The 12012-nt window shown below is 35.3% G+C and overlaps 1 protein-coding gene across 1 annotated transcript in view; it reads left to right on the forward strand.

The window, feature by feature from the left end:
* The window catches only part of LRP1B (low density lipoprotein receptor-related protein 1B), a 671221-nt gene that overhangs the window by 608769 nt on the left and 50440 nt on the right, over positions 1–12012 (forward strand). Inside the window, exons 71-78 of the mRNA XM_010000387.1 lie at positions 174–213; positions 2131–2253; positions 2804–2930; positions 3015–3018; positions 3190–3322; positions 3826–3960; positions 4884–5003; positions 7034–7275. Of these exons, the coding sequence (XP_009998689.1) occupies positions 174–213; positions 2131–2253; positions 2804–2930; positions 3015–3018; positions 3190–3322; positions 3826–3960; positions 4884–5003; positions 7034–7275 (924 nt within the window). The remainder of the gene's footprint in view (positions 1–173; positions 214–2130; positions 2254–2803; positions 2931–3014; positions 3019–3189; positions 3323–3825; positions 3961–4883; positions 5004–7033; positions 7276–12012) is intronic.

The raw sequence follows: 12012 nt of genomic DNA on the forward strand, positions 1-12012 counted from the left end.
AAAGTCTAGTAACCGTCACCACTAGGAAAGCAAGAAGAAGTTATATGAGATTATTAGGTTTGAAAGACAGACCAGAAAATGAATTGAAAGGAAACAGGAAAGAATGTTTCAGAGAAGACTGAGGTCAGCAAAGTTTTAAAAAACTTCTAGTCCATTTTTAATCTGTTTTTAAGATATCTGGACTGTATGTCTTTAAAAAGCAAACACGTGTAAGTAAGTAGTAGCACGCTTAGTTTATCCGAAGCCTATGTTATTCTTTGGAGAGCATAACAGAGCTTCTGTGAACTGCAAATTGCTTCTAATGAAATAAGAAGCCTTTTGCCTAGTTGGTTATTGCTATAATACTTTGTATTTATGTCACAATTATGATTTCTGTTACAGAAATCTATTCTATAAAAGAGTTATGGCAGACAAAGCAATCACATGAAACAAACGCCAGTTTGTCTTGCTGATAACTAATTTTTTCCTCTTTGGAAATACAGCAAACAGAAATGGAGTTTTATTCTACAGCATTCTAAAAAAATATCAGTATATTTTTCTGTAGGCCACTGTGCATATTTATCAACATAGCTCTTTCCAATCTTATTCTACAACTAGATTTAGGATTTTATTGTGATTACACACACAGTTATTTATATTCATGTCTTTTCATGATGAAGAATGAAGATATTTTTCCTTGGATGATAATAAAGACTAGTTCTGTTAATGTTCATAAGTTATATTTGCAATGGGAATGAATTATATTTGGTAACATAATGTGAGAATTCCCAACATCCTCTTACAGGGTGGGTATTTCATGCAAATTAATTTTCTGGGATAAAAAAAAAAAGAAACCATTCTGAGCTCTTTATAGTGAAAGAAAGCCTTCTGTTGATTTTAATGGGGTGTGAATAGGGCACTCAATGAATAAGTAAAAAGCCATTGAAGCCTGAGCTGACAGTTAGGATGGGTGTAATGCGCTGAGGTAAACCACAGTGAGAGTTCTGCTGTTATCATATAAAATGTCATTGTTTCCTCCTCTGCAGGTACACAGCTTTATTTCTTTTATACTCTCGTCCTCTCAGGAAACTGCAAATCCAGTTACCATAAATATGTGTTCTGTAGAAAATTAATTTCAGGAAGTTTCCATAAATTTATAGATTGGTAGTGGTAAAATTAAGTTATACTTTTGAAACATAATCCCTTTTACTGCTACATTTATTAAAACTGGATCCAACTTTAACCCGTTTTTAAAGCTTGAACACTCCAGCTTAAAACCTTTTCTCTCACCCCGCGTTCCATTTTGTTAGATGATTCAGAGTTCAGTCAATACTAAAGTTCCATGCAAGAATTCATTCTTGCTGCAGCTGTGTTCAGGAAATACCCTAATGAGAAATTTCAGAAGGTTCAAAAGTAAGAGACTGTTAGAGATCACACAGTCTTGCCAACTCTGCCTGTGTGACTAGATCTTCCCTAACTACACTGTTTATAGTTGATATGGATATTACAAGCCTGGCCAAGCCTCTTACTCCTCAGAAGAAACAAAAACCTGCTACTCCATGGCTAAGGGACTGCAATCACTTTGTCTCTTCTCTACATGATGTCTCAGAGAGTGGGAGTAGGAGTAAGTGGAGGATCAGACATTCATTTGAAACAAACCTGGACCAAAGTGACCTTTCACACGTCTGACTGTATTTCTGTCTTCTGGTTTGTACCATTCTCTGACAGCACAGATTACTGATGTACTTAGCCAGGTCTTTTCTGAAAGGCAGCATCACCCAAGGAAGTTACAGACAGAAAGATAGTTTAAGCATCTCCTGGCTAAATGCAAGGGGAACATGCCCAGCTAGCGAGTTGTCAGTGTCTTTGATAACTGCCCTTTCCTGTCAGTCTCAACAGGTCATTCCTGTCTAACAGTCATGAAGAAAAAGTGCAAGTGTATGGTCAAGAAAGAGATTTTTAAATAAGTATTCCTCTCTGCCTCTCCAACCCTTTCATTTGAGACTTGTTCTTTTAGTTATGCTGTGTGTGTCATTCTCTGCAGATAGGATATGATAAATGGGGGTACTGATTTTATCAAGAACTGACATTCTTTCTTTTGTCTTTCTGTTTTCCTGGGGTTTTTTTTCTGTCTTCTTTTCATCCTTCCAGGGGGAAATATATGTAGAGCTGATGAATTTTTGTGCAACAATTCTCTCTGCAAACTACATTTTTGGGTTTGTGATGGCGAGGATGACTGTGGAGATAACTCTGATGAAGTTGCTGAAATGTGTGGTATGACACCAAATTTTTCAGTGCATTTATGTAGTAAAGCAAGAAGTGACATGTAACATACATTCAACATATAAGGGCATATGTGTCTAAGTTTTCTTTATTAGACATTTAAAAGTTTAACCTGAAATGTGGGATTTAGTTTTCTGTTGCTGTTGCTATTCATTTAATTTCAGATAATACATTTCAGAGAAAATAATATTTTTGTAGAAAATGCACAGACGGGAAAAATTAATTCCTGTATTGAAATACTGAGCATCATTAAATTTCCTGCTTCTCTTGTTTTGGTTGTCATCTATACTGATTTCCAAAAAGAAGTGTAATTAGACTTCTAGCACAAGATAACTTCATTCCCTAAACAAACGACTTACATTATAAACATTGTTCAAGTGTTATTCCATTAGGTCCCAGAGGTTAAAATCAAGTACTATTCATCTGTCAAGTACAAATGTGTTCCTGTGTCTGCTTAGTCTTTTGATAAGGAGACATTAAAGAAAGTTCAAGACTACTTGCTGGGTAATAGCTGAATCTTTTTTTTTTTTTCAATATGCAGTGAAGTTTCCATGCCCTCCAACAAGGCCGTACAGATGTAGGAACAACAGGGTTTGTCTGCGACCTGAGCAGATTTGCAATCAGGTTGATGACTGTGGTGATAACTCAGATGAAGATCATTGCGGTAGGTGATATTACCTTTCAAGACATTCAGATCAAAGAAAACAGCTTGAAGGCAAATTTTATAACAGAGATCTGCTTGTCAACTTCAGTAAAGTTTAACTGTAGGTTAGTAGATCAGTCTGAAACTAAAAGCAATTAAGCCTGAAATTATTTCCAATTGCTTTAATGCTTCCTGGTCTTTCCCATTGGTTTGTAGCTAAAATAATCTAAGGATGTTAAATGCTGATTTATTTTCTCTTATTAATTTGTAATTATATAGATAAGATCACATATAAAGCACGACCATGTAAAAAAGATGAGTTTGCTTGTAATGATAAGAAGTGCATTCCAATGGATCTGCAGTGCGATTGGTTTGATGACTGTGGAGATGGTTCAGATGAGCAAGACTGCAAAATAAGTGAGTTTGGCTGCCAAGTTCTGTTTCTGTGTTTGTAGCAGAAAGAAATAATTAACTGAGACTTTCATCCATGCAAAACCTATTCACCAACACCCAAGTGAATTGAAGTTGTGAGGTTTTTTTGGTTAATAGAGTTAATTATATATGACATACGACAGAAGGAAAACAAATCTTATAGCAGTTCAGGTTGCAGTAGTTTTTAGAGTAATTCTTGTGGTTTTTAAGTAGTATAGCTACATGTTAATTGCATTTTATTTCTTATCTGCAAGAAGATAAGTTTAGTATTAAATTATTTATGTGAAATGAAGTATTGTAATTAAATAGTGTCAATTTATATGCATATGTAGGTAAATACAGTACTTTGATATATTTGAAATTTACCTTGATGCTCTTTTAACAAAGATAAATTTGTTATATTATTTGTTGTTATTTCTTTAGATCTCATGTTTAACTGTTCAAATAAATCTGTCAGGGCTTTTTTTAGACATTTTGCCTATGTTTAGGTATCACTGAATATACATGTGAAGATAATGTGAATCCTTGTGGAGATGATGCATACTGTAACCAAACAAAGACATCCCTACTGTGTCAGTGTAAACCTGGATTTCAAAGAAACAAGAGGAACAGACAATGTGAAGGTGCAGATCTTTTCAATCATCCTGTGCTGTAAAGTATTAAAAGTCAACAGTGTAGTCCATTTCCTATGCTGGAGAAGGCAATACTTCTTTTCTGCAGAGTAAAAGCTGCTTCAGAGCAATGAGATTAAGAAATCAAAACAAGAAACTGAAAGGATTTACAGGATGTAGATTTATGCATTTTGCCTGGAGGGGTTATCCAAGATGAATATTGGTTGTGACTGTCAAAAGGTTCAGGTGGGGCCACTAAATGTTTTTTGTAATTTAAGGGGTAAATTATTGAAGGTTTAGTAGATTATTTAGCTGGTCTATTTGGACTCATGTTTAAATTAGTATATAAGGGCATTTTGAGACACTTAAAGTAAAGAAGGTGCGTAAAACTGAAAAAGACATAATTGTTATAATGAAAGAGTTGATCAGAAAGATAAATCTGCCTTCCCAAAAAAAATGGGCTGTGAATTAATTTCTTACTGGTGAGCAGTAACTTAAAGAAAAAGTGCAGATCACTTCGGTGGGACTAGCAAAGGGAATAGATTCTTGCATACAAAGACTTTCTTGCTTGGCTTTTAAGAAGAAGGTCTACATGGCAGGTTTTCCAGTAAGGGGTGATCATGTAGTTTAGACTATAACAGAGGCAGGTCTGTTGGAGATAACAGACATTTTTGTTCTTCAAGCTGATTTCAAGCTCTGGTGAGAACAGGTTAAAGTAAGGAGGTTGGTGAAATAAAGTATGTTTCTGAAGTAAGTTGATTGCAGCAAAAATACTATTAGTGATAATTGCAGAAGGCTTCTTTTTACTATTGCAAGATATGCCAGTGCTTATGAGTTCCTTTTGTTCATCTGCTTAGTTCCATGATGTTCTGAACATGGTAAATAACAGCATATTTAAATTGTAGGTATATAAATGACAACTCTTTTCCTCATAGATATCAATGAATGTATGGTGTTTGGTGCCTGCTCCCAACACTGCAATAATATTAAGGGATCATACAAATGTGCATGTGAGAAAAATTATAAGGAGAGGAATAACAGTTGCATAGCAAAAGGTAAGGCTATAAAAATTAAAATAGATTGACAGTACTGAATCATTTCTTATGTACACGGCTGGAAACCTAATGTATTGTATATACAATTTATTTTTAGATAAATATTTCTTGAATAGCTCATAGAAATAATGTCAAAATGACTCAGTCTTACCTTTCTTTTTGGTAAGCAGGAAATTCTTATCCCTTCCACATGAATGAACATACTCAATATGAAAGTCCATTTTCAACTCCAGCTTTCTCTACTTACAGAAATATATACACAAATAATAAAAACAGAGATTTTATATTAGCAAGCATGTAATTATTCGGGTGAAGCTTTAGAAGCTTGAGACAGGAATCAACTCTCTTTAAAAACATGGTTTAAAACTTCAGGAATAAATTAAGTACCATTATTGTGTTTTGTTTTGTCTTGTTAAGAAATCTCATAAATAATTACTAAGTATAGTCAACTAAGAATATGCTCTTCATATAAATTAGCTGCCTAGATCAGTGAGAGTGAAGAAAGAGGCACACACAGATGTTATTTCTGTTTTTATAAGGCAAAAGTATCTCACAAAATGGAGTTAATAGTTAACTCTGGGTATCTCGTAACTCATAATCATTCTAGAAATTAAACAAGCAATAATCCAGCTCCCTGAGTAAAGTTGATAAGGTTTTTATGCATCTGCATCTGAATGACTGACAGTAGGATCCTTACATCTTGCTTGCAATGTAAAGAGATTTTGGTGTGAGTTTGACTTACACCTACTCTTGTAGCCTTCAGAACCAGTGTTGAAGGTACAAGGTGTGGCTCATTATACGTTTCTGCACGTGTGTGGTGCACAGCTGTGAGCAGTACCTGATCTGAACCTCATGGCCAGTAAGCACAAGCTGTGGAAATATGTCCTAGAACCATAACAGATTGTATATCATGCTAATTCCATTTCTTCCTCCTTTGTACCACACCAGTCAGTATTGTAGGTGCACCCATGTGGGGAGCTAGATGGTGCTAGTTAGGTTTCTTACATGCTTTGCTCACATTTTCTTGAAGCAAAATTAGCATGGGAGGGTCTTATTAATGACTCATTAGTGATTTCCTCTGTGTATAATGGTGGTATCCATCAGGGTCTAGCATCATTACCTGGTATTGAAGAAGCAGTCAGATTATGACATGGGAGCAACCAAGGTTACTGTGAGTAGTGGCTTGTTGTTATGGGAACACAAGGATGAGGGCACAGCCCTTACATTTTAGAAGGATTATAATTTAAAAATCCAGGAATCACTATCTTATATATGAATTTTTTGCAAGCTTTATTGCCACGGTGGTACAGTTAATGGTTCCCTCTTTCTCTCAATGATACCTATCACAGAATGGTTTGGGTTGGAAGGGAGCTTAAAGATCATCTAGTTCCTTCTGCATGGGCAGGGAAACTTCCCACCAGACCAGGTTGTTTCAAGCCCCATCCAACCTGGCCTTGAATGCTTCCAGAGATGGGGCACCCACAATTTCTCCAGGCAACTTGTGCCAATGTCTCACCACCACCCTCTCAGGAATTTCTTGCTTGAATGGAGCTCCTCTTTCTTATGTTATATAGCAGGAGTGAGGGAATACTTTTTGGAATTTCACTCTCAGATGTTGGACAGATATTACTGGAAATGGATTGGCTATGGACAAATGTGATATAGATTGGAAATTAAAAAAAATTACAAGTGTATTCAGTACATTTGAAACCATCTCAAAACTGAGTGAACAGATAACAGAGAGCAATCTCTTATCAAATTCTTATATTACAGACTCCTTAAAATATAGTCTTAGGTGTCACAGTGTGAGCCTGGAGAGGATTGAAATAATATATTTTGCTATCAGAGTATGAAGAGTCATGTTATTGCCCAGAGTGTGAGTGCTTTTGGAGTCTTCAGCAATCAGAAAATTATTTTAAAATGAGAAATTATATCAGATAAACACCAAAAAGCTACTTGAGTGAAAAAAACCACTGCTTTTGCATTAGTTGACATTTACCTTATTTTTGTTTCATTATAATAATCCCTAGGCTCTGAAGATCAAGTTCTCTATGTTGCTAATGACACTGACATCCTGGGTTTTGCATATCCATTCAACTACAGTGATGTTCATCAGCAAATATCACACATTGAACATAATTCAAGGATAACTGGAATGGATGCATATTTTCAAGGGGACATGATTGTTTGGAGTACTCAGTTTAATCCAGGAGGGATTTTCTACAGAAAACTTCACGACAGAGAGAGAAGGCAAAGTAGCAGTGGCTTAATAGTAAGTGATCAGTCAAAGATTACATGATACAAATTTCATTTACTTGTTTATTCTGCTTGTCTAAGATGATGTGTGCTGATTTAAAACATTTAAATGTCTGAGGATTATTTTATTTAAATGGTATATATGTCTACTAATGCCTTTCCATTCAAGACTCTGACAAACTTGATCAAGTCTCTAAGAGACCACAACTATGTTTTTAAAACACTTTTTGACAGAGAAATAACAAATATGTTAGAGACTTGGAAAGATTGTATGCCATCAAGGTCTTAAGAGAGAAAAGAGAGGCTGTAAAAGACCTGTATAAGCTACACATGGTTTAAAAAAAGGCATTAATTTCAAATCACTGGAAAACAGAAAATGTAGATAGGCCAAAGACAAGTGGTCATTTAAACAAAAATATTGCCAAAGCTGTGAGAAACATTTAAAAATTAGAGTATTAAGTGTTTAATCCTTTACATGTTTGACTGAATAGTATCTTCCTTTGCATAAACTTAAATATAATTTTACACTTCATAACAGATGTGGATTTTTATAACCTGGGGTAACTTCAAGTGGACTTTACTTGAAAATGAAATAAATTCAGATTAATGTTCATTTCCTGATATTTCTACAAAATTCTCAAGGAAATGTTAGTGCTGAACCAAAGATAATGTGATCTCTACATCAATGTTTCTATAATGCTGTAAATGTTTTGGCAGAAGGGAGTTTTTAGTTTGTTCTTGGCCAATAAAAAATCAGGCTAGAAAGAACACCTGTCTAGCTGTTTCCTTAGACTTAGTAGAGGTTACAGGGATGAACTCGCATCACATGAATGCTTTTATTTACCCAATAGAACAAACAACAGTAGCAGCCCTAGCCTGATCTGTCATCTGTCATTCAAATCTTAGACATCTGAAACCACTTCTAAAGACCTCTCATCCAAGGATATTTCCTTTACAAACCAATGACAAACAATGCTAACCTTTGATGCCATTGGGGCAAAAAAGCTGGGGATGGAGACACCAGTGGACACTGTAGGTACCTTGTGTCTGTCATGGCATATATATATGAGAAGAGTGGTTAGAAAACACCACTTCCATCTGGGGTCTAGATTTTGTTAACAGAAAGTGCTTGTAAAATAAATCTAGGATAGAAAATTATTCTTAGAATTTCTGGTAGGCCAGATATGTCATTTGAGGTTTGGTGAAGGATACTTTGAGAACCTAAGTATCATTAAGATACATGGATGGAGTAATTCTCCTGTGACATTTTTTTCTGTTTAAATGAGACAGATCCCTGTGCCTGGGAAATCCTGATAGACCCACATCGAGTTCATTATGAGAAATTAACCAACTTGTAAAGACTTGTGAAATTAAAGTGTTGGGGCTTGTTCTTGTTGGTTTTAATTTTATTTCTTCTGGGCTAATATGCAGGTGCCTTAGAATCATAGAACTGTTCAGGTTGGAAAAGCCCCTTGGGATCACCGAGTCCAACCATCATCCCTACTCTACAAAGTTCTTCCACTAAACCATCTCCACCAACACCACATCCAAACGACCCTTAAACACACCCAGGGATGGTGACTCAACCAGCTTCCTGGGCAGCCTATTCTAGTGTCTAACCAGTCTTTCTGTGAAAAAAAAATCATCCTAATGTTGAATCTAAACCTTCCCTGTTGCAGCTTGAAGCCATTGCTATGCAAAGTTATTGAAAAAATGTTGGTTTTCATTATGCAACATTTTCTCCCAGATCTTCAGTGCAGATAGTTGTCTTGAAGATACTCTATCTGAGTAATACAAAGCTTTTTTACAAGTCTGTATGTGGAAAATGCACAAGTTTGAGTGTATGTGAAAGTATCTTGGACACATTTAATTTCTGTTTGTGAAGCATTTACTTCACATTGTGCTAGTCTATTCAGAATACTTTCCCAGTATTACCTCATTAATACTCAAATATTATTGCCTTATATATAACTGATCAGTAGGATAATCAGTTTTACAGTGTTGCTTTAATATTATCACTTAAACTTTGTTTTGAAAAGCTTGAGAATTCCTTAATTTCAACCCAAGTTTTTTAATGGATAAGTTTTTGAAGATTGTGTTCTAAGTTTCATATGTAGACTTTGATATGTAAATCAGGACAGTAAACTTCAACAAAGTCACCTGCATTTTCAGGTAATTACATTAATGCAAAAATCCCTCTCAACTGAGATTGCTCCATGGAATTAGCATATCAAGAGCCTTCCTCAGAGAATAGCTTTAAGTATCTGTTATTTTTCTGTGAAAAGGGGTTTAAGCTTGATACAAATTGAAGTATTAACAGAAATAGTAAATATCAACTCTTCAGACATTATTGACAGCTGCAGAAGAGGATTGCATTCCATCAAGTTAAGATGGCACAAGTGAATTGGTGGGAACTGCTGCAGCATTGTACTGCCATAATCTCTCTGAGAGATGTATAAATGATCAGGGGTGAATATTCAACACCTTAGTGACTTAAAATCAAGTGCTGTTTTTCACTGAAGAGAACACAAAGCGGAACATGAGAATAATTGTACCATATAATCCGAAGAAAACCACAGGTTTTTATTGTATTCAGTTAGTATACTAGCCAGGTGCTGCAGCCCCACTGTTTAGCAGGGGCCACTTTAGCCACTTTATCACCATATCCATGCATATACTCCCAATGTTTGCCCCAGGGCCCAGTGAAATCCAATGTGTCACTGTGAATGGAAACAATTTATAGATTGTTTTCTCTAAATATGCTTTTTTGCAAAATATGGGAACCCAGAATCTCTCATTCACCAAAAATATGAGGATTCATATTTGAAAACCATGTCTTATAAGAGATGACCAAACTCTTACAGCTTCTACCAACCTCTGAACAGCTAAAATAGATCATAGCTTAAATATGTTCTGTTAATAGCACACTATACAAATTAGGTAGGCAATTTATTATTTAACTAACATTGCAGGCACTAGTTTTAAATCTATAAAATGTAAGGTTTAGTATACAAACGTTTTCCAGCTTATGCTTTGAAATGTTTTCTGTCACTCCTGTTTTATTCTGTGAATCTAATTTACCTGGGTATTTTTTGCCTCACTCTGTGCTAAATATGGAAAAGATGTTTCAGAGGACAAAGAAGTATTTTTAAGCATTTTCTGCTCTGACCCATATTTAAGGGTGTCTAGATACACACCACAATGCACCATTACTACAGGAGAGTATGAGTTCTTGTTGATGGTAGCAAGTATTCAGGCCCAAGGAATATTGAAGAAACATCTGCACTGCTCCTTTCAGCTGTTCACTGATTATTAACAATGTCCTTCCAACAGGTTTTCTGCTCCTCCTTTAGGCTGACATTTTTATCATAACTATTTTTACTGTTGATAAAGGTAAATAGCATTAATTTATTGTTTTATCTCAAAACTATAGCTCTGTATGGATGATGTTTATGCATTTGGGAGACCCTCTCATTCTGGAATTATTGGGTTGGGATTTTTAAATTTATCCTACTTATGTAATACAAATGGTGGTTTGATGAACCATTGCACCAATTGGGCTGCTCATCTGTCTAGGAAAATCTTCTGTTTCACCAAGTAAAAGTCTAAACATTTTCTAGTCTTATTCGGTCTCATTTACTTTTACTGTTCTAATAATATATCATTAAATACAGTATTATTTTTAATGAAGATATTTTCAGCAACAATAAATCACTGCTTTACTTTCTTCCCAACAATGCCATGCCAAAAATATCTGTAAATAGAGGAAATAGTGCTTGTTTGTGATATAAATTAGATTTGTAATTTAGTTTTCCTGTGTTAAAATGCAACTGCAAGGTGATGGGTTCCTGCTACATGTTTAACATATATTTTTTCCAGTCAAACTTAATTTTAGTTTTTGTTTGTTGCTTTGGTTTTGTTTTTAAATTTATCATTCTTTACATTTGCAACAGGTTTTATGATAGGAAGGAATTCTGATCCAAAGTCAGGCTGACATGATCTGTAGTTGTGCAGAGACTGTCGTGTCATTAAAGGTGATTCGGCTTCAAACCTCAGTTTTTCTAATAAGTTGTAGTTTGTTATATTTAGCATCAAAGTGGGATAAAATAGCTGTAGAAAATATTAATGTGATTTCGTTCCTGTGTTTTCATCTTTCCTCTGTATGCAAAATCATTCTTCAAAATTATCATAATCCAAATAAGCTATTAGGTAAAAGCTCATCTACAGTAAGTGATTTTCCTAGACAGTATGAGAAGGTGCATAAGACATCAGAAAGATGATGTACCTAGGCTGAAACTTAATGAACACAACTGAGAATTACATGGCCATAGCATCAGCTAGTGCTTTTTATTTCTTCTTTTAATCTCTTATACCAGATGGCTGCTTTCTATTTCTTCAGTAAATCTCCTTGTTTATTTGATATTTAATATGTGCCCCAGCATCACTGGAATTTCACTTCTGTGTAGGTGAGAAGAATGAGGAAGGCTCAGTGGTACTAAGCAACCCAGCCTTGCTCAAGAATATTTGTAGGACATCCCATTGTCTCATCTGCTTCTGCTACCAGCTTTTTGGAACCTATCTCTCACTCTGCATGGCAACTCACTTCATGTGCTTAGCAGGTTCCCAGTAAAGCAGTCTTACAGCTCTTCTTTAGCAAGGGACTGGACTGTCCATGATAGCGCTCTTTAAGTAGTATTTTGTTTCAGTCTTGTAAGCCAGTGTCCTTAACCCTGGCACTCTCCAAGGTGAGGGT

This window comes from Chaetura pelagica, unplaced genomic scaffold (genome assembly GCF_000747805.2).
Source record: "Chaetura pelagica isolate M959 unplaced genomic scaffold, ChaPel_1.0 scaffold386, whole genome shotgun sequence".
Lineage (NCBI taxonomy): Eukaryota > Metazoa > Chordata > Aves > Apodiformes > Apodidae > Chaetura > Chaetura pelagica.